The following is a 23,170-nucleotide window of genomic DNA, read 5'->3' on the forward strand; positions in this document are numbered from 1 at the left end:
GGCTGCCATGTTGAGAGGAGAACGAGGTTCTCTTTCTGATCATGGGGAAGGAAGAGGCGAGCGACCTTGAGATGGAGTAGAAGTCTGTGTGGAGCTCCATGTACCCCTGTGTCCACTTGAGAGCCCTCAGGCCCCACAACAAGGTGCTTGGTGATATCCCCAAGACCAGGCTTTCGGCTCCAGCGTTTATGTGTTGCCAACAGTCTTGAAAGTACTATTTTGAGTATTAAATTGAAACAATAAAGTGTAAATGCTATATAATATGATAGACCCATTTAGATACTGTGAATTTAGGAAACTTAACATTTCTATTGTTTTTCGATTCAGTGTTTGGTTTTTCTGAAGTGTTGAGAGCACCTCAGGTGAACTAAACCCTCTTTGGAGGTGTGACCCTGAACACCTCCCTTCAGGTCTTTTAACTGGAGGAATGAGCTGTTTCCACATACTCACTGGCAAGGCTGTCGCTTTTCTTGACGTTGAAGCGGTCACCAGCCACTGACGCGTGTGTGCCCACCAGACTCACCCCTCTGAGCACGTACTCTGCTGAGAGAGATGCACCTTGTAAGCTTCTCTGCCACTTAGTTAGAACGTGTCTGAAACTTCCTGTTCTAAAAACTGGAACTTTTGGGAGTTTGAAAAGAACAGTGATGGGGGGAAAGCAGTCATATTTGTCTTTTCTTTTTGCAGGTATGAATCTCCAGAAATAGCCCTAAATTGTGGAATAATGTTAAGAGAATGCATCAGACATGAACCACTTGCAAAAATCATTTTGTGGTCGGAACAGTTTTATGATTTCTTCAGATATGTCGAAATGTCAACATTTGACATAGCTTCAGATGCATTTGCCACATTCAAGGTAACAAAAACTGTAGAATTCTAAGTATATGTACAAGTGAGATTAACAGGTGTGCTGTTCTTTCCTAAACGTTCTGTACCGTCCAAAGCTACACACGGCTGCCCTCTAGTGGGAAGACAGAACACGTATTTTACATGTGTGTTTGTGACTCAGGTGTGTGCAGTAGAGTCACAGCTCTAATAGGTTGGAAAAGTTAAGACTCTCAAGTCTGTCTAAAAGGCATAAGTCCTGTATGGTCAAAGGTACACTTTTCTGTTAAATTCCCCATCAAACACAGTATGTAGATGTACAGTGTATGTGAAAATCAGATTTGTCTCCTGTGTGGGAACATAGTGCAGCAGTTTCCTTGGTAAAGCAGCAGACAGAGTAGTTGGCTTCCGTTCAGGGCCGTATCAGTTTGGAATACACATATCTTTAAATAGTAGAACCACCTTCGGGACAGATCACCCTGTTGTGAACAGGCCCAAGGGCACAGTGAGCTGCTCTCTCCCGTCTCATGCTCAGGCCAGAGCTGTTTACTAAACCCAGGGTGCAGGGGGTGCGGAATCACCAGCAGTGTCCCCCCCCCCCCCCCCCCCGCCTGCCTTACTCCTCTGTTGTGTGTTTGTATAAATTAAAGACACATGATATGGCATCAGTGTACAGCATGCACATTTTGTTTTGAATTGCAAGGTTCCTGTGCCGTTTAAGGTATGTGAATAAAGCAGTAATGTTTATTAGTGCTTTTTACAGTGAGAGCAAGCCTTTATATGCTGTTGTTGTTGTTGTTGAGTCACTAAGTCGTGTCCAGCTCTTTGTGACCCGATGAACTGCAGCACACCAGGCTTCCCACCCTTCTCTATCTCCCGGGTTTGCGCAGACTCATGTCCATTGAGTCAGTGATGTCATCTAACTATCTCATCCTCTGTGTTATATGTTAACATTCCCTTATATAAAATGTCTGAGCTCATAAGTGAGTATTTAGAAGTGCAATTTCAATATATTCAGAATTTAATAATCTAACATACACTACTGTGCTTGCAAACCATAAACACTGTTACAGTGAGAAATGGCCACTATTATTGTAAAGGTTCAGTTTTATGTGTAAAGACCCATTTAGACGATGAGCACATGCCTTGGTCTTTGAATAAAATGTGTTCCTTCAGTAGAATGAACACCCTTAAAATAGGGCGAAAGCCTGGAAGCCTGGGATTTCACACTGAATGAGAATAAGGTAATAATTATGTGAAAGGTGCCTAGGGATTATTCAAGATGTCAGAAACCTTAGGTACAACCTCAGTTATTTATATGTTAATGTACAAAGCAAGGGTTTCCCAGTTGGTTTACTGGTAAACAATCCACCTGCCAATGCAGGAGACGCCTGTTCGATCCCTGGGTCGGGAAGATCCCCTGGAGAAAGAAAGGGCACTCCAGTATTCTTACCTGTAAAATCCCATGGACAGAGGAGCCTGGCAGGCTGCAGTCCATGGGGTTGCAAAAAGTCGGACACAGTTGAGCGACTGAGCACACACACAATGTACAAAGCAAAACGAAATGACGTTGAGATTATAGCGTGGAGTGACAAACATGGCATCTTGGGTATCACTGCACTCGTGATTGGGACGTACTGGTGGAAAGGGACTCCCCTTCAGAAGCAGCAGACCTGTTACGAGGGAGGTGTAGCAGCACCAGGTGTCAGGAAGGGATGCTCCTGGGTCGGTAGCAAGCTGGAAGCCTGAGCACAGGACCCTGGGAGGAGGAGGACCAGGGCAGAGGAGAGGAGCAGCAGCGGGCTGGGAGAGTTCAACGGGACCGCCTGACCAGGAGGGTATGAGGGACATGCCCCTAGCACAGACGGCACAGCTGAGGTGAGAGGCACGCTAACTCTGCCAGAAACGTGAGTCCCAGTCTCTGACGGTCTGATTGGCCTTGCTGGTGATTCCGTCTCAGCACTCTGCTGGGTCCTGGTCGCCAGAGATGGAGAGACTGAGCAGAGTCAGGCAGGTGTTCTCTACCTGAAGAAGGGAAACTTTAAAAACCTGGTAGGATTCTAAGGATGAGCTCTAGAGGAGAGAGTGCTAGAGCAGTGAGGAATGGGTTTGGCTCCTGTGTCTCAGCTACTCCCGATAGAAGGGGGAGAGCCCGCCAAGAGGCAAAAGGAAGTAGGGCCCAGAATTAAGAGTGTTTCAGGAGAGGCACAGGCCTATCAAACAGACTGAAGCTCCCTCCCGAACCTTCTTTAAGAAGTGTGGTCAAGGCAGGGCTGGTCTGACCTCCACGCCAGAGGTGCTGATAAGGGAAGGAGGTTGCTCCTCTTCCCGTTTGCTGGTGGCCTCTTGGCAGAGGACATGTTTTATAATGGAAAAAATAGATCCTTGGTTCATGCTCTCCTTTGAGAATGACCAGAGGTACCTTCCCAGAAAATGCACTCCACACACAAAACCTTTCAAATAAATGCAGCTTATCCGTAACCCTGGACGAGGAGGTACAGCTGCTGGGTCTTAAAGGGAAATTAAAACTACCTGCTTGAAATATGTCTATGGTTCAGAGCTTGAATGAATGGGATACTGAGACAGTAAATCAGTGGTCAAATATTTGTTCGTGATTTTTTTTTTTTTTAAGAGGAATGAAGAAGACAGGGAGGGGTATCAGAAGGTCAACAAATATATTTCCCATTTTCCAGAGTAAAAGAAGGTAGACTCCCCAGAGAGGCTGGTGGAGCTTGGAGCTTGATATTATACCTGTGTAAGGTTCTAGAAAATATTACTGCTAAAGAGATGATTTCTGAACATTTTGGAAAGGAAACTGTGTACCCACAGCCAGCATGGATTCACTAAGAGTAAGTTCAGTTGTACTAATCTCATAGACACGTGTAGATCAGGGGGCGAAGGGCATGGCTGCCTGGATTCAGTTCTCTGCTCTGAGACTGATTTAACCTGTCTTTCCATCTGTCAGAATGTAGGTGACAATATGAGTATGTTCAGGTTATTATGTACTCACATAGTCTATGCACAGAGAACAGTAGCTATTAGACTTATTCCTTTATATATTAGATGTTGAATGATTGTACAGGTCTGTTTTAACAGACCTGTAAAACAATGAAAAACTAGGAGCTGGATGGAGTTTCAGGTTAGCAATTCATAATTAATTGAACACCATATCCATAAGGTGCCAGAAAATGGATTGCCACCATCCTGGAGAGAAATTTTTAGTGGATTTGTCTTCACTTAGCACAGCCGAAGATTGTTATTAAAGACTCAGATAAAAGGTGACAACAAATATATGCCACAAAGGAATAGAAAGCAGATCGCAGAGATCCTGAAATAAGGCTTCATAAAGATCCAGAGAGGCCAGAATTATATAACAGGCTGAAGTTAAATACAGACAAACTGAGGTCTTCAACACAACACTATAAAGCAATTATCCTCCAATTAAAAAAAAATTTAAGGATTAAAAAACCCTCAAAAACTGAGGTCTTCCACTTGAGGACCCAGCTTTGTAAATAAGAGGTGTGAGAATAAGGCATAATAATAGGAAATAATACTAAATGTAGTCATTACACAGTGTAATAATTACTAAAATGTAGGTAACTTCATATCATATTCAAACTACGCTGTGAAGGAAGTATTATTATTATCTTCTTTACACATGAGGAAATGGAAACCTAGAAAAATGTTGAATGAAGTCAGACACTAAATGGGGAAGCCAGAATTTGAACCCAGGCAGTCTGACTGGAGAGCTGACCCTGAGTAAACAAAATTCTGTGTAAGTCCAGTAAAATTAAACAGAATGATGCTGCTGCCCCAAAGCTACCTGTGACTACATAACGTGTGACTTCAGGAGCCTGCTGAAGGTCTCGCCCCACTGTAAGCTTATGAGGCAACAACAGCACACACGTGCCCCAGGTGCTGTGCTTTTCAGGGCACACCGACAGAGAGATGACTTTCAGAGACAACAGATGGCGAGGGGGCTCAGAACCTGTCATTCGAGGTGTCCTTAAAGGAACTGGACAAATTTAGCCTGGAGAAGAGAAGACTCGACAGGGACTTGCCAAGAGAGCACGGCTTGTATTTAAAGTGGATCCTCAAGAAAATGGATTCCACCTAGTTCTGTGATTCTTGACAGTTTTCTGGAAGTAGCCTGGGTTTAGGTTTTAACTCTACCACAAGAGGAACTTTCTAACTTTTGGAGCTCCAAAGGTGAACCACACAGTTGGAAGAATTGAGTCTCTTGTCTTCGGACATAGACAGTCATCAAGTACAACATTGGGCCAGACGGCTTGCCGAGGCTCTCTGAAAATGAGCCCCCTGGGTTAGTAGCATTTCTTCAGGGATTCCAGGGCCATCTTTGTCACATGATGTTTGGGACCCAAAACTCACGTAACTTGTGGGAATCTTTTTAATTCAGTCCACCCTGAAAGTTGGCTGCTCCATCTGCTGGACTTGGGAGATGACCCCTGACCTGTCTCTGGGTCATGCCAGGGCTTGGCCATATGGGAATTTAGATAGGTTGGGAAGTCAGACCTCATGCTCTTTGTGTCCCCTGCTGGCAGACCCAACCACTCTGCTAATCTGGGACCACGTGCACCCTGTCAGCTTTGCCAGTCGCTCACCAGATTTCGACTACATGACCGCTTCCCTTTGTTTTCTAGTCTGTTGGTTTCTGTGCTCTCCCCGCCTCATCCCCTCACACAGCCCACAGCCTGGTTTGAGCTCGCTGAGCTCTTGGCTCTAGTCCCGAGGGTAGGGTTTTTTCCCATCTCTCAGGAGAGAGACGCTCTGCCCGAGTCCCCACCTCTTTTCCCAGCTTAGTATAGCCTTTTTCCTCTGTGCCGGCTCTCAAGAATTACTCCTTCCCTGCTGGTGTTCTACTGTCTGCTCCAGGCCCTGGTCTGGCCTTTATTAGGAAGGACTTCCCTCCACCAATGCACTGGGGTCAGGCTCCTGCTTGAGCAGTCTCAGCAACCCCTTTCCAGTCTCTCTCCTCCCCCAAGGCCCCGGAGATGTGATCCCTAGGTTGGCAGTGGTTTCCTGAGCCTCCTGGTCTGTCTAAACTGAATGGTAACAGGTAGAATCTCTGATGAGGGCGTACTGGACATTCCCCCTTGCTGTGTGTGGCCCAACTGTGAGCCTCTTGCTCCTACTGGAAATATAGCCTTCAGGATAAATAGTCACCTTACTCAGACCAAAAAGAAAAACACTTGTACAGCATGTTTAGGATCTTTGCTTTTCAGAGAAATACTGTCTACCTCCCTGTACCCAAGAATCCAACCCCAGTTGAGAGCCATTGCCTCTGAGACGCCTCCTTTCTCTTTGGTCAGATCGTGACAGAGCAGTGAGCTCTTGGTTCTCAGCCCTGTACTTGCTCAGAGTGGCCTCCAGAAAGACTTAGCCACAGAGTAAATGAGACACTCAGTCTTGCATGAATCCAGACACAGCAGTCTTTAAATTTGCTTATTCGTTGTTCATTCCACAAGTCTCTTGACTGCTTGCTCATGTTGGGCGCTGTTCTTTAGGTTCTGGGGATCAGCAGTGATCTTTTTCGTTTGTTTTCAGGAGATTTTTGTGGGGGTTGCGGGGGGCATGCTGCAAGGCTTGCAGGATCTTAGCTCCTTGACCAGGGAGGGATCAAACCAGGGCCCCCTGCAGTGGAAACATGAAGTCCTAACCACTTGACCACCAGGGAACTCTGGTTTAGCAGTGATCTGCCCAGACAAACCCCTGCCCTTGAGGTCCTAACTCAGGGGAGAGCTGTCATAGATCACATGTTATAGACATAGCACTTTACATTGAGAGTAGCATGTTAGAGGCAGGACACTATTTAACAAGCATTCTTGATATATTCCCTTAAAGTTCTCATGTTCCTCTCTCCTTCACATATGACCCTATGGGACAATATAAATATATTAAGATAATATAAATTCTTCTAGCCCTGCCATCTCCTCCTTCCCCATATTTCTTTCCAGATTCTTGAAGTTAGTCCGACTCCAGGTTTTCTCATTTTGCCTGCTTAATCCCCAAAGGACACTTGGGGAAAATTGGGTAGATCTTCCATGGGCATAGGATGCATACCCTATCCAGCAGTTTGAACACCTGTAAATCTTTGGGGTGGGGTTAGAAGCCTAAAAACGTTCTTCAAAGATTGCTTACTGTGGTGTGTTTCCAAACATGTTCCTGAATTCTGTTGGTTCATTCATTTATTTATTAAATATTAAGCTCTTACTATGTGCTGGTTACTGCATAGGTGCTGGGAATTCAGAGATCAGTAAAAATAGACATGAGCTTGTGTTTATAGAATTTATAGCCTACCCTGACTCTTGCCTGGAAAATGCCATGGACGGAGGAGCTTGGTAGGCTGCAGTCCATGGGGTCGCTAAGAGTTGGACACCACTGAGCGACTTCACTTTCACGAAGGAAATGGCAACCCACTCCAGTGTTCTTGCCTGGAGAATCCCAGGGCCAGGGGAGCCTGGTGGGCTGCCGTCTATGGGGTCACACAGAGTCAGACACGACTGAAGTGACTTAGCATAGCATAGCCTACCATGAGAGAGATGTTAAGAGCATAATCCCACAGATGTCAGGTCATAACCGTGACCATGCTTTGGTGCCGGTGACCAGTCAAGAAGGGTTCCCCAGGGAGGCGATATGTGTGTCAAGGTCTGAAGGTAGGAAGTAACTGGGCCAGGGGCAAGCCCGTGCAGAGCAGGACTTTTCAGGGCAGGATGCTAACGAGCAGGCATCAGAAGAACTCCCTCCAAAACCCCCTGAGACCTGAGGGGTTCGTTTCCATGAGGGAACCAAATCTGCAGCCCTTTCCTCCTTTGTTGACCATGAAACATTCCTTAGGGCATTTCTCAGGACATACTTCAGGAAACACTAGTCATTGTAACCTAAACAGCAGAGAAAACAAGTGAAGGAAAGTTGGTTCAGAGAAGGGATTATTGACATGACCTCTCGGGTCAGCAGCTCTAAAGGAACTGTGCTCCTGAGTTCCCTGAAGATGAGTGGGCTATTCTGCTGTCGCCTGTCTCCATTCTCCTCCCACCTGGTGAGTCTGTGGCTAGTTCACTGCTGACCTCTAGGTCCTTGAAGGTAGGGACCACCTGTCTTTGTAGCCCCAGGACCTAGACCTTTATCTAGCACATAGGAGATGTTTTCTGAATGAATGACCCTTGAGTAATTTCCAGGGACATCCATGGGGTCAGGCGTAAGCTCTGTTTCACAGGGATGCAGAATTGGACTCTACTATTCATAACTTTTGGTTCTGTATGTTTGCAGCATAAGTCTGCTTGCTTTGGAGCTAATGTTTATGATGGGGCTTTTAAAAGAGACCTTACCTCTGAAAAAAGGTAGTATTCAAGATGAAACTGAGTGTAACTGAGTTAAGGAGGAAAAAATGAAACCTCCTGTACTTTTTCTAATAAAAGATATTTCTTCTTTCTCTACCAGGAGCAGTATGCTGTTTGGCATTTTATCACAACTGTTTACTTTTATTTCATTTCGGTTCTTGATTCCCTTTCTTTGAGTTTTTATGTCCATTACCTTATAAATTTGCTTTTTAATTTTTCCATCTAAGAGCTATTAGACCTGCGACAATCATAACCATTACTCACAATTTCAAATTATTGATGATTTTTATTTGCTCTTACATAGAATCAACATTTTCAATACAATTCATGCTCAAATATTTTTAAGTGTAGTAATTTTTGACAGCTGTTTTTATCAGGTAAAATGGTGCGGAATTTTAAGATTCTCTTTTCTAAAAGAACTTGAATACCAACAACTGTAAAAAGTATCTTTTCTTTTTCTAGGATTTACTTACAAGACATAAATTGCTCAGTGCGGAATTTTTGGAACAACATTATGATAGAGTAAGTATGTGAAATTCTATTTTAAAATAGCACACTGTAAGTTTTGTTACCAGAATGAAAGCTTTTAATTAGATTTTGTACCAGAAGATTTATTTTGGAAATATGTTTTTAATTGGTGCTGTAATCATTTCTCTATGAAAGCCGAGATAGAGAGCGTTACTTGGTCAGAAGCAGAATTTTCTTTCTGATGACACACTCCCCTTTGCATCTTTTCTTGCTTTAGAAGAGGAAAATAAAGCACTTTGCTGCTGAATGATAATACATAGTTAAGATAAAGAGAAAATTACTATGTGGCTTCTTTTCTTTCCCTATACTTCCCGTCCATTGCTCACATCCCAGCTGCTTACGAAGAGAGAGACAGGGACTCTGTGGCAGTGGGTGAGCAGAGGCCTAGCCTAGAGGACACAGCAGGTGGATGAGCAGTGTCCCCATTCTGCTGCTGGCTCCTGTGGCCAAGGCCGAGGCCTTAATTCTGAAGACTCAGGAGTCAGTACTTATTTGTAAAGAAGGACATTGGTTAGTTCAGCCATAAGGCCCCCTCCAGCTGGAGTTGATGTTAGACTTCCTGGTGATAGAACCCACAGAGGTTTGTGAGCAGGTCTGGGCACTCTGATGACCTGGTTGCCCTTGATCATTATGACAGCAGGGTCACTCCTTCTCTCCCACGTGTCCCCTCTGCTCCCTACGATGCCCACGAGCACTTCTCTGTGCCGCACTAGTTTAATTTTGGCGCTGTCCAAAACCGTATAGGTGCTCCTGGAGAAGTTACCATGATCACAGTCCATTTAAAATTTCTATCTCTCCTCTAAAATTTGGCTTAGTTTTTCATTCTTCCACTAGTTATTTGAATTTCTAAAATCCCAGGTTTTGTTAATACTTCATTACTCACTGTTCAACTAGCTTTTCTTTTCAGGGGTGGGAGGGCAGTGTGGCTATGTCACAGCTTATGGGATCCTAGTTCCCCGACCAGGGATTGAATCTGTGCCCTCGACAGTGAAAGTGTGGAGTCCCAGCCACTGGACCACCAGGAAATTCCCTGTGCTTTTCAGCTAAATTAGAAGATGCTTGGAGGCAGAGCTTATGCTTTCTAGTTCTTCCATGTTCCTGTTCCCATCTTTCCCTCCCACTAGCAGTAACATCATAACACAGTGCAGAGTCCATAGTAATTCCCTCAGAAATAGCCTCATTGATGACATAAGCATCAGTGGTCATTTATTTTTATTTTTGCTCGTGTGCACTGCGATGTTGGAGAAGGCACTGGCACCCCACTCCAGTACTCTTGCCTGGAGAATCCCATGGACACAGGAGCCTGGTAGGCTGCAGTCCATGGGGTCACTAAGAGTCGGACACGACTGACGACTTCACTTCCACTTTTCACTTTCATGCATTGGAGAAGGAAATGGCAACCCACTCCAGTGTTCTTGCCTGGAGATTCCCAGGAATGGGGGAGCCTGGTGGGCTGCCATCTACGGGGTCGCACAGAGTCAGACATGACTGAAGTGACTTAGCAGCAGCAGCACTGGGATGTAGGGTGTTTTTTCCATGTGTTTGCTGGTTTTAGTCAGAAGCACGTTTTGTCCCCGCCTATGGCAGAGTCAGAAGCGTGGGCTTCAGCACCACACTGTGTGCAGTTGGCTTCAAGTCTCAGCTTCACCATGTGCTTCCCTGACCCTCTGTACCTTTAGGATCCTCAGCTCTGAGAGAAGGCTCATAACAGCACCTTCTCGTTACTACTAGGTTGCTGTGAGGATTAGGTAAGAATGTGTATGCCGAGTGCAAGGCACAGTGCCTGGAACACAGTAAGCATTTAATAAGCATTAACAAATTGTTTTTATTAGAACATGATCTCAAAGGTTTTTATAATTAAGCATACAAGTGTCTTAATTTAAAACCTACCAACGATATTTCCAAGAAACTTACTATAGGCAATGATGTCACTTTAATTTTGCAATAAAATATTTTCCTGTGTTATTAATGGGTGACATTGGTTATCAGGATTTTAGAAAACATATGTGCAGCAGCTAACTGAAATTTATATGTAAATATGTATGTATGTATGTATACAGTGCAGTCAGATCTGGGAGAGGAGAAGAAAAGGGGAGATACAAGCAATTTAAATTAAGCAGAACATGGAGTTATTACACAAAACACATGCTCTAAAGTCTGTACACTTTGGTTCTGAGCTTTCTAATAATCAAAACATAGAGGGAAACAAAACCATTCAAAGATCACAGTGTCTGTGAAGCTTGTTCAAAAGAAACAGCCTTTTCTAGCACTGGGGCCTGAAGCACATTTCTCCCATTGGCGTTCTTAGATAGGAGTTGAGTTGCAGCATCATGGAGTTGACGCCATCCCCAAGGGTGACTCTGCAGTGAAAAAAATGCTGAACTGAAGTGCAGCTCATGGAGAGCAAATCTCTGAGAAGCCCAGACAATGTCAGTCCTTTGTCTGTCCTAGTCCTTTACTGCTGACCCGGGGCTGAGATCTAACCAGGCAGTTCTCCTTCAGGATAATCTCCTGCAACCAAGCTTACCCTAAAAATTATGCAGCAGAAAATCTTAACTTGCATGTTCGGTCAAGAACTTGAGGTGTTCCTGTGTTACTGATCAAAGGCGGATCCAACTGTTTTCCATCATGACTTGATGATCATTTGAGGAGAAGGAAGGGGTAACAGCCACCTCTGAAGACAGAAGTCTAACTCCCTTGCATACTACATAGAGGGCGATCCCACCTCTGCCTAGAGATAAAAGAATGGATGCAGGGGTGGTTCTGGGTTAGCGCTAAAACCTCTTCTGTAAGGGGCCAGCCAGAGAGCAAATATTTGAGGCTTCATGGCCATGCATTCTTGGTCAACTTTCCTGTCAGTTCTACCGCAAAGGCAGCCATAAACAATTCATAAACGAATTTATTTACAGTACACGAATGAGCACGGCTGTGTTCCAGTAAAACGTGTATAAAAACACACAGTGGGTTGGATGTAGCCCAGGAGCTAGAGTTTGCCAATCCCTGCTCTAAACCACAAATGAATGGCGGATGAGGGCCCATCATAAAGCAAAGGCAGAAGAAGTCTGAGCGTGGACAGAATACACAGCAGGCATCCTCAGCCGCCCGCCACAGCCAGGGACAAGTCTCAGTAATGCACTGACACCCGGCAGCGTCACACTAGTACTGCAGCATTTTGCAACTTCAGAAGCCTGTCCATAGTTCAAACAAACAGAAAGCTAACTGGCCCACTCCTCTGAATTTTGGGGAGGGGGGCCCTGCCCCTGTGTGTCCCTCCTGTCTGTGCCCCACCTCCCTACTGTCCTCTGCTTCTGCTCCTTACCCTTCCAGGGACACGGTTCTTGTCAGTGAGCCCAGCCTGTTTGTAAATCTAGTGGATCCTCGTCAGCTCTGCAGTCTGTATCATTTTGCATTTTCCAGGTCTTCAGTCTTGTGTTCTGTTTTTATCCCGAAGAGTATCCCTTCTCCCCATATCTAAACAAAATCTCTCTCATTATTAAAGTTGAGCTCAAGTCCTACCATTTATGGGACACCTTCCTACCCAACAGTGCTGAATTTCTCTCTCTTCTATTCTTAATTATTTTCTTGCTTTGAAAGAACAGATAACTTTTCTCTTTGTGGTTGTGCTTTGGACTAGTTGAGTTGTAAAAAAAAAAAAAATGTGAATTTTCTAATTCAACACAAGGAAATGAGAACAGTGAGAAAACAGTGGGATGGGGAGGTGGGGAAGGGATTTAAGTTGTGTGCATATGAAGTGTGGGTGACAGAAGAGAGAGAAGCTCTGTGCACACTTCTCTGGAGCCGCGAGGGGGCCAGCCCAGGAGCCTTTTCATGACAGTAACCAGCGGATATCACTCGAGGATGAGTGTGAAACGGACAGGAGGAGCAGAGCTTGGGCTGAGATTGGCCTCTGTGCCATTAAAAGTGTATGCTCAAGCTTTTCAATGTTTTCTACTGCTCTTAAGAAAATCCTCTGATGTGTGTTTTCTTGTCTTTTAGTTCTTCAGTGAATATGAGAAGTTACTTCATTCAGAAAATTATGTGACAAAAAGACAGTCACTCAAGGTATGACAGATCATCTAAGTTGCTCATTTCTCTCCACCCCGTGTTGGAAACGTGTATGGGTCCCAGACCTTTGTAGGAAACATGCGTGTGTCCCTGGTCGAGATTTTTGTGGAAAGGAGCGGGGCTCAGCAGTGGTTCACCCAGGGCACCCACCCCAACTCACCTCCTTATGTGTTAGAGATACCAAAATAGAATATGCAGAATTTTGAAGAAGATCTAATCTCCAAGTGAGGAAGTTCTTTAGGTTTTAGAGCCTTATTTTTAAAACTTAGAATCGTTGTCACGGAGTTGAAGGCACCACAGGTGTTGTGCTCCCGGGATTCTGCCCAGAGGGTCCCAGGCTTGCTGTGTGAGGGGAGGGACGGCTGCCAGCAGTGACCTGGGGAACCAGAGGGCTTTGGCTGCTTTGTGTCAAAAAAGGATGTGGACAGTTCCATTTGAAACTTAAAGACTTAAAACTCTAGAATAGGGGCTGGCAAGCGACAGCCCATGAGCCATATCCAGCCCACTGCCTGTTTTTGTAAATAAAATTCTGTCTGAACGCAGATGCACTTGTTCATTTATGTATTGTCTGTGGCTGTTTTGGCTACAACAGCAGATTTGAGTGGTTGCCTCAGACACTTTACGGGTAGCGAAGACTTTAGTGTTTCCTGTCTTGCTCTTTACAGATCATTTGTTAACCCCTACTCTAGAAAATTCTCACTGTATTTAATAAATGTATGCCCCTTCCTTCTGTCAGGAAGTGGTCCTGACTGGAGTTACAGATGGAATCACAAAGGATTTGTGGGCGGAAATTTGCAATTCCATTTGTGTTTTTTGTCTGGTCCACTTTAAATTCTACTCTGCCCAGAGCGCTTCCCCTCAGAGATATCTGAGTTCATTTTAATCAAGACAATCCATTCCGCCTACTGCTGCTCCTATGGGGATTTCACTCTTTTACACCTTGTCTTTCTGTGGAAATTGACTAAAGGACATTAGGAACATTCCCAAAAGATTCCTTCCCCCTGACTAGTTCCTTCGTTTTCCGTAAGGCCATGAGAAATGTGTCACCGCTACGGTGCTCCGTCAGGTGGAGCCTGGCCTCCCAGGCATCCTTTGGTCCAGTGCCAGGGATCCTTAACCTGTTCTCCGTGTGCAGGTGTGCTGGCCGGGCAATCGCTGGTGGTTGTGGTAGCTGATAGGGACAGTCCGTTCGTTTTCAGGGTGGATGTGGTACACCTGGCGGCTGTTTAAGGCATTGCTCCTCCCTGTGTGTCAGTGTGACCTAGTGTGGGCTCCCCTGAGAGCCTCGCGGAGAAGCAGCCCTCTGCCGGGAACCTCTCTGTATCCAAGGGCCTCTTCCCACCATTGGATGCACTCAGTATTTTCTGAGGCCAAGGAGGCTAGAGAGGTTTTCCTTGCATACTAGCTTCCAGGACTGATACCTCCTCGGGGGAGGGAGGGGGTTCTTAATTGGCAAATCAGAAGACTTGGACCAAATGCTGAATTCTTGGGCTGCTTAGATAGGAGAAAGGCTTTCAAGACCTTCTAACACTTAAGAATTACCAACATGAAAGGAAGATTATGACTGCCACTTGTAAGACCTTAGTAATGGATATGAAGCCAGCCTTTATGCCTGCAGTTTCTCCTGAACACATGGAGAAATTTTGAGGACCAGTGGTACTCTAAACATGTATTTTAATTTGTACTCCCTTTTTTTGCAGCCACATTGGTGTTTATTTAAATTTGGATTTATTTAAATTTATTTAATTTTAATAATAATTAAATTTATTTATTTATTTAAACTTGAATTCCCTGTACCAGATTTCAGGGGGTTTTTTGGCCACGCTGTGTGGCTTATGGAATCTTAGTGCCCCGACCAACAATTGAACCCTGGCCCTCAGCAGTGAGAGTGTGGAGTCCTAACCACTGGACTGCCAGGGTTTTATTTTTAATAAGATTGTCCTGACATTTCTAAATTTTTACATCCAAAGAAATATTTTAAATTACTGGTTACCCTCCCCTAGATAATCAAGCTGAAATGAGCCATTTTCAGTACCTCTGGTTTGTGTGACAGAAAATGAACACTGTGAGTAAATCTGTACTCACTTCATGCTAACTTCTGAGCCTCTGAAAGTAAATACTGGGCTTCTTACTTTGAAAGTTGTAGATTTTGTGATTCGGATTAGTGTGAAACCTGTCTGAGCTTTTGAATTCTTCCTCTAAATTCTTTATAAATCCTAAACAGATTTGTTTTCCTGCACATCAGGTTATTTTTGATTTACTGATACGTTATTTATCTAGAGATCAGTTATCTGGAGTCTTCAGGTATGTAGAACATAGCCAGGAACCCAGAAAGGAATTAACAAAAGCAGGTAAACCATGGCAAGGTAGCTCTGGCCGTGCGTTTTCCTCCCCTTGGACCTCACTCCATGTCTCTGTTGGACTCAGGTCCACTGTGCTTTGCAGGTGTTCATGCTGTTATTTCGCACTGCACTGTCGTAAGATACAGGCGCCAGCGTCCACTCCCTTGTGCAGATGATGAAACTGAAGCACAGAGAAGTTAAATAATATGCTCAAGGATATAGTGCTCCCAAGGAGCAAAATGCCAGGATTTGAACCCAGGCAGGCTGGTGCCAGGAGCCAGGCTGGATGCCACTCTGTTGTGCCTCTGGCTCCTGCCCCCATGCAGGCCACACCACCTGCACACTAGTCCTTGACTGGAAGTTGGCACCATGACAACATGAAGAGGTGACCGCTAGTTTCAGAAAAAGAAATCTAGAAAAAGCAGGTTTGATTTTAAAATTAAGAGCTTATGTGGTATAATCAACTCCATAGAACTCAGTAAGCACAGACTTAACTGAAGCGACAGATTTTTTTTTTTTTTTTTAGCTTAATTAACATCATTAGTGATATTGTGGTGTCACTAAGAGAAGCTTAGAATATCTTCAGGATACCTTGCTTAAGAAGGACCAGAAAAGTACTTGTTTTTATAAAGCTTTTTGAATCAGATAAGATAAAATGATGTTTGGCGTGTATCAGTCAGTTCAGTTCAGTTCAGTCACTCAGTCGTGTCCAACTCTCTGCGACCCCATGAATCGCAGCACGCCAGGCCTCCCTGTCCATCACCAACTCCCAGGTTCACTCAGACTCACGTCCATAGAGTCGGTGATACCATCCAGCCATCTCATCCTCTGTCGTTCCCTTCTCCTCCTGCCCCCAATCCCTCCCAGCATCAGAGTCTTTTCCAATGAGTCAACTCTTCTCATGAGGTGGCCAAAGTACTGGAGTTTCAGCTTTAGCATCATTCCTTCCCAAGATATCCCAGGGCTGATCTCCTTCAGAATGGACTGGTTGGATCTCCTTGCAGTCCAAGGGACTTTCAAGAGTCTTCTCCAACACCACAGTTCAAAAGCATCAATTCTTTGGCGCTCAGCCTTCTTCACAGTCCAACTCTCACATCCATATATGACCACAGGAAATACCATAGCCTTGACTAGACGAACCTTTGTTGGCAAAGTAATGTCTCTGCTTTTGAATATGCTATCTAGGTTGGTCATAACTTTCCTTCCAAGGAGTAAGCATCTTAATTTCATGGCCGCAGTCACCATCTGTAGTGATTTTGGAGCCCAGAAAAGTAAAGTCTGACACTGTTTCCACTGTTTCCCCATCTATTTCCCATGAAGTGGTAGGACCGGATGCCATGATCTTCATTTTCTGAATGTTGAGCTTTAAGCCAACTTTTTCACTCTCCACTTTCACTTTCATCAAGAGGCTTTTGAGTTCCTCTTCACTTTCTGCCATAAGGGTGTTGTCATCTGCATATCTGAGGTTATTGATATTTCTCCCGGCAATCTTGATTCCAGTTTGTGTTTCTTCCAGTCCAGCATTTCTCATGATGTACTCTGCATATAAGTTAAATAAACAGGGTGACAATATACAGCCTTGACGAACTCCTTTTCCTATTTGGAACCAGTCTGTTGTTCCATGTCCAGTTCTAACTGTTGCTTCCTGACCTGCATACAAATTTCTCAAGAGGCAGATCAGGTGGTCTGGTATTCCCATCTCTTTCACAATTTTCCACAGTTTATTGTGATCCACACAGTCAAAGGCTTTGGCATAGTCAATAAAGCAGAAATAGATGTTTTTCTGAAACTCTCTTGCTTTTTCCATGATCCAGCGGATGTTGGCAATTTGATCTCTGGTTCCTCTGCCTTTTCTAAAACCAGCTTGAACATCAGGAAGTTCACGGTTCACATATTGCTGAAGCCTGGCTTGGAGAATTTTGAGCATTACTTTACTAGCATGTGAGATGAGTACAATTGTGTGGTAGTTTGAGCATTCTTTGGCATTGCCTTTCTTTGGGACTGGAATGAACACTGACCTTTTCCAGTCCTGTGGCCACTGCTGAGTTTTCCAAATTTGCTGGCATATTGAGTGCAGCACTTTCACAGCATCATCTTTCAGGATTTGGAATAGCTCCACTGGAATTCCATCACCTCCACTAGCTTTGTTCGTAGTGATGCTTCCTAAGGCCCACTTGACTTCACATTCCAGGATGTCTGGCTCTAGGTCAGTGATCACACCATCGTGATTATCTGGGTTGTGAAGATCTTTTTTGTACAGTTCTGTGTATTCTTGCCATCTCTTCTTAATATCTTCTGCTTCTGTTAGGTCCATACCATTTCTGTCCTTTATCGAGCTCATCTTTGCATGAAATGTTCCTTTGGTATCTCTGATTTTCTTGAAGAGATCCCTAGTCTTTCCCGTTCTGTTGTTTTCCTCTATTTCTTTGCATTGATCGCTGAAGAAGGCTTTCTTATATCTCTTCTTGCTATTCTTTGGAACTCTGCATTCAGATGTTTATATCTTTCCTTTTCTCCTTTGCTTTTCGCTTCTCTTCTTTTCACAGCTATTTGTAAGGCCTCCCCAGACAGCCATTTTGCTTTTTCGCATTTCTTTTCTATGGGAATGGTCTTGATCCCTGTCTCCTGTACGATGTCATGAACCTCATTCCATAGTTCATCAGGCACTCTATCTATCAGATCTAGGCCCTTAAATCTATTTCTCACTTCCACTGTATAATCATCAGGGATTTGATTTAGGTCATACCTGAATGGTCTAGTGGTTTTCCCTACTTTCTTCAATTTAAGTCTGAATTTGGCAATAAGGAGTTCATGGTCTGAGCCACAGTCAGCTCCTGGTCTTGTTTTTGCTGACTGTATAGAGCTTCTCCATCTTTGGCTGCAAAGACTATAATCAATCTGATTTTGGTGTTGACCATCTGCTGATGTCCATGTATAGAGTCTTCTCTTGTGTTGTTGGAAGAGGGTGTTTGTTATGACCAGTGCATTTTCTTGGCAAAACTGTATTAGTCTTTGCCCTGCTTCATTCCGTATTCCAAGGCCAAATTTGCCTGTTACTCCAGGTGTTTCTTGACTTCCTACTTTTGCATTCCAGTCCCCTATAATGAAAAGGACATCTTTTCTGGGTGTTAGTTCTAAAAGGTTTTGTAGGTCTTCATAGAACCGTTCAACTTCAGCTTCTTCAGCGTTACTGGTTGGGGCATAGGCTTGGATTACTGTGATATTGAATGGTTTGCCTTGGAAATGAACAGAGATCATTCTGTCGTTTTTGAGATTGCATCCAAGTACTGCATTTCGGACTCTTTTGTTGACCATGATGGCCACTCCATTTCTTCTGAGGGATTCCTGCCCACAGTAGTAGATATAATGGTCATCTGAGTTAAATTCACCCATTCCAGTCCATTTCAGTTCGCTGATTCCTAGAATGTCGACATTCACTCTTGCCATCTCTTGTTTGACCACTTCCAATTTGCCTTGATTCATGGACCTGACATTCCAGGTTCCTATGCAATATTGCTCTTTACAGCATCGGACCTTGCTTCTATGACCAGTCACATCCACAGCTGGGTATTGTTTTTGCTTTGGCTCCATCCCTTCATTCTTTCTGGAGTTATTTCTCCACTGATCTCCAGTAGCATATTGAGCACCTACTGACCTGGGGAGTTTCTCTTTCAGTATCCTATCATTTTGCCTTTTCATACTGTTCATGGGGTTCTCAAGGCAAGAATACTGAAGTGGTTTGCCATTCCCTTCTCCAGTGGACCACATTCTGTCAAATCTCTCCACCATGACCCGCCTGTCTTGGGTTGCCCCACGGGCATGGCTTAGTTTCATTGAGTTAGACAAGGCTGTGGTCCTAGTGTGATTAGATTAATGTTTATAGTTATCCAGTAACTTATCTTCTGACCACTTTCTTTGATGGTTTCTTTTTACTGAGATAACACAAATGCATATTTAAAGAATAGATCCTGATAAGTCTCAGTTTCTGAGCCACATGTGACTTGAATTTGGTTTTCTTCAGGGAGCAGTGTCAAGACCCACCATAGGTTTAAACCCCAGAAGAAAAAGGAGGTGTCCAAGTAGCAAACAGGAACCGTTCATTAGCTTTCAGGTCATAATTCAGTTCATCCATCTTTTGAGTGCCTGCCTATTAATATTCTATGCTTAATAATATTATTTAATGAACTGTTTTTAAAACTTTGATTTTATTTCAAATCTTAAGTGATAATTGTGGAATAAACGGATAAATTGTTTGTTTTCTCAGCTTCTCGGTGAATTGCTACTAGACAGACACAACTTCACGATTATGACAAAATACATCAGTAAACCTGAGAACCTCAAATTAATGATGAACCTTCTACGAGACAAAAGCCGTAACATCCAGTTTGAGGCCTTCCACGTTTTTAAGGTACTAAAACCATAAACACTAGTTGTTCATCCCATTTTATTTGCAAGTTACTTATTTTATTAGCTTCATTTTGGTAATCTGAGTGACACAGTTCCATTCAGTTCATTTTCACAGTTGTGTGGTACAACATTTTAACAAAAATGGACCCAGAAACAGGGCATTTGTATTTGGGAATAAGAAAAGTTGATTTGTAGAGGAGTGTCACCTATCTTTGGCATCAGTTCAGTTCAGTCACTCAGTTGTGTCTGATTCTTTGTGACCATGCAGCACATCAGGCTTCCCTGTCCATCACCAACTCCCAGAGCTTGCTCAAACTCATGTCCATCGAGTCAGTGATACCATCCAGCCATCTCATCTTCTGTTGTCCCCTTCTCCTCCCGCCTTCAGTCTTTGCCAGCATCAGGGTCTTTTCCAGTGAGTCAGTTCTTCACATCAGGTGGTCTTTGGCATGGAAGATTACTAATCCCAAGGTAAAGGGTAATGCATTTCTTAATGCTTTCCATGGAGATTTTTGTTCTTGAAATTCATTCTGACTTCCTGTGCCCAGAACTAACTTCTGCCCATTTTATTCTAAAATCAAAGTCTGTATTTAATACAAACTACGGAGCATGAGTGAACATGTCAGTCCTTTTTGTGCTTAAACATGCACTTCTTCCCTCCTTTTTTAATTGTAAAAATAAGGTCTTCCAAAGCAGACACCCCGAATGAGTAATCCTGACTTCAGCCCGTGCCCCGGGGGAGCAGTGGGTGTGGCCACATGTACTCTGCAGCATCTCCGTGTCACGCCCTGTCCTGTAGTTGACATTGATCTCTCCCTGTGCAGGTGTTCGTAGCCAACCCCAACAAGACACAGCCCATCCTTGACATCCTCCTCAAGAACCAAGCCAAGCTCATAGAGTTCCTCAGCAAGTTCCAGAATGACAGGACCGAGGATGAGCAGTTCAATGACGAGAAGACGTATTTAGTCAAACAGATCAGGGATTTGAAGAGACCAGCTCAGCAAGAAGCCTGATTTCCAATAAACATCGAAAATATTAAATCCCAGTTCAGCGTCTGCTGTTAGCTATTCAGCATCAGGCACTGTTATCGATTCATGAGGAACATTACTGCTAATCTGCTGTTAAGTGAACGGTTTTCATTTTACCTTTTTTGATTTTTTTTTGTTTGTTTTTTTAGTCCAAGTTGGAGAACGTAGCTGCTGCTTTCTTGCACACTAGAGCACACGTGGACTTTTTCTTGATCTTTGTGTCATTTCAGAATTTAAAGACTCCGTTCGCTGTAGAAGTTCTGAACATGGCTAGGTCCCTTGAAGGCAAATATGCATAGATGACAGTGTGTGGGGGAGAGGGCGTTGGTCTGGTCAGAGTGAACCTGCCTGTTTGCGCTTATCTTTGTTAAAGATCTGAGCATGGATTCTGGGTAAGATTGTATGCCTTCACTCATGGAAGATCGTGCAGAGCTTTATTTTAAATCCTAGGGGAACTGTATCCGAGATGGGAGCTCCTTGAGTGGATAAAGTTGACACACGAATAAATTGATACTGAAACTTAGCAACTTCTCAAAAGTGTGAAGCTTCATAAGGTCATAAGGAAAATGTATATATGCTTTTCACAGCTTTCTAGAATTTTTTGACATTTGATTTTCTTGAGACTTGTAAACCTGGATATGTTGAAGGGTATTTGTTAATTTTACTTTTTGAAGGTATTTTAAAACAGTAGAGCTAGCAACGACACCTCGCATTTCATTTCAACAGTGCTTACAGGTTTCTTTTGTATATAATTCTTAGAATGCTCATTTCTTTTAAATGATTTAATTTGTACAGCAGAGGAATGTTATTGTATTAGTATGTAACTATTACCTAATATTGAGTTTTTGCAAAAAATGAATGCTCATATGTAATTGAAATACTTCAGATCACCTGAAAATGCTGATTTAACATTTAAGTATCACAGCATTAAAAGAAAACAAAGTAAACCAGTCCTTTGTATTCAGTTGTCTAATGGGGTGCCATCAGTAGACTACAATGCAGACCTGGAGCTCAGCTATACTTTTTCCCGCATAATATTGGCCTTATTCATTTAAAATGAGTCAAGAGTTCTCCAGATCTACGAATGATATGGATTATGCTAAATTAATGCTGATTCTTTGTGTGGGGGGAGACCTCTTTAGAGCACCTTTTCTTTCTTAGAGTAAGTAATCCAGTACAATAGTTGTGAAACTGAATAATTAAAACTTTGGCTTCTCTTAGGAAAAGAAGAGTTCCTAGTCATAGGTGTCCTACGGGGAAATTTATTTTTTTTAATGTCCTGTTCCTTAATGCTGCAAATTATCAGTATTTATAAAGTAACTGATTTTGCACCACTTTTTTGTTACTGTGGCCACGGCAGAACAACGTCTCCTAGAATATATCTATGTAAAATTATTAGAATGGTATCTGGCCATCTTAGTGACATGACGATCACAACTAACAACTTACAAATCAGAGTTTGCCGGTTCGAATTCAGCATGGCTGTAGCTGATTAAGAAATTTATATAATTATTCTTTGCTAGCCTCTCTTACTAATTGAATTACTTATCAGCCAGTAAAATGAGACTCCCAGCTGATGTTTCAGCAGGCTTTAAAATCTCCTTCCAGGAGCACCATTTAGGAAAAGAGCCCCAGAAAATACAGATGTATTTTATTCTGTTTAATTGAAATGGTGGTCTGCATTTATAATTGGTTTTCCTGAGCCTGTCTTTACCAAAATCTATGTAAAATAATCCATGTTTTTTCTGTTGGAACTAAAGAAAGCAATCCAAACTCCTTGAAGTGAAACTATCCAAGATGTTTAGGAAGGCAGAGTTGGCTGTGATGCATCGTTCTGATTCGCGTGGTCCAGTGCTGGGTGTCTGGATTCAGGGTGCAAGCATTCATTACACCACATGGAAGAGAGGTTTCCTTGCCACGCTGGATCTTAGAACTCGAAGCAGCAGCTTCCTCTCTGGTGATGCTGTTGTAGCACTAGAGCCTTTGTGTGGAAGACAGTGAGGCGTGCAGCGTGTCAAAGAAAACACGGATGTGTTATTCTCGCATTAGAATCTGGGGATAGTTAAGACTTTTGGGTTTTTGTTGTTTTTAAACAAAATGTGAAAACACTCAAAAAGTGCTTTTGAAATTCTGATCATTTAATATATTCATGTTACCAAAACTATTATACTGGAAGTGGTTTCTTTTTGTGTTATAAAGGTTTAATTTTACATAAGTCAGTTACTCAATGTGATTTTTAACCCTTAAAAAAAAAAGGTGGAGATGTATACAGTTGTTAACAATGCCTTGGAAGCATTTCCTTTCTCTTGAGGAAAAGTAAATTTCTTATCAGAATATCTGGCTGGCCCTGTAATTTAAATTAAAATAAAATTTTGGAGAAACAACATTGTCAGTTGTTTAGTTTACATGTCTTTAGATAGTTGCGTTTGTATCACTGTTAACAACCCCGTCAGGAGATACACTAGCACGAACTGTGTCACCAACTGTAGCTGGGAACAGTTAATACACAAGCCTCAAAGTCTTTTTTTCCCCATTTGAGGTTCTATTTTTGGTGTCCAAAATGTGGTTTTCACTTGGGTCATATATAGCTCCCTGGTCCTTCCTTTCACAGTTAAGT

General features: G+C 43.2%; 1 protein-coding gene across 1 annotated transcript in view; it reads left to right on the plus strand.

Moving 5' to 3' along the window:
• CAB39 (calcium binding protein 39) overlaps window positions 1–22,937 on the plus strand; it is a 101,919-nt gene extending 78,982 nt beyond the window's left edge. Inside the window, exons 5-9 of the mRNA XM_061387910.1 lie at window positions 688–856; window positions 8,646–8,705; window positions 12,708–12,773; window positions 19,383–19,526; window positions 20,350–22,937. Of these exons, the coding sequence (XP_061243894.1) occupies window positions 688–856; window positions 8,646–8,705; window positions 12,708–12,773; window positions 19,383–19,526; window positions 20,350–20,538 (628 nt within the window). The 3' untranslated portion in view covers window positions 20,539–22,937. The remainder of the gene's footprint in view (window positions 1–687; window positions 857–8,645; window positions 8,706–12,707; window positions 12,774–19,382; window positions 19,527–20,349) is intronic.
• The last annotated feature ends 233 nt before the right edge of the window (window positions 22,938–23,170 follow it).

The sequence above is a fragment of the Bos javanicus genome, chromosome 2 (genome assembly GCF_032452875.1).
Source record: "Bos javanicus breed banteng chromosome 2, ARS-OSU_banteng_1.0, whole genome shotgun sequence".
NCBI lineage: Eukaryota > Metazoa > Chordata > Mammalia > Artiodactyla > Bovidae > Bos > Bos javanicus.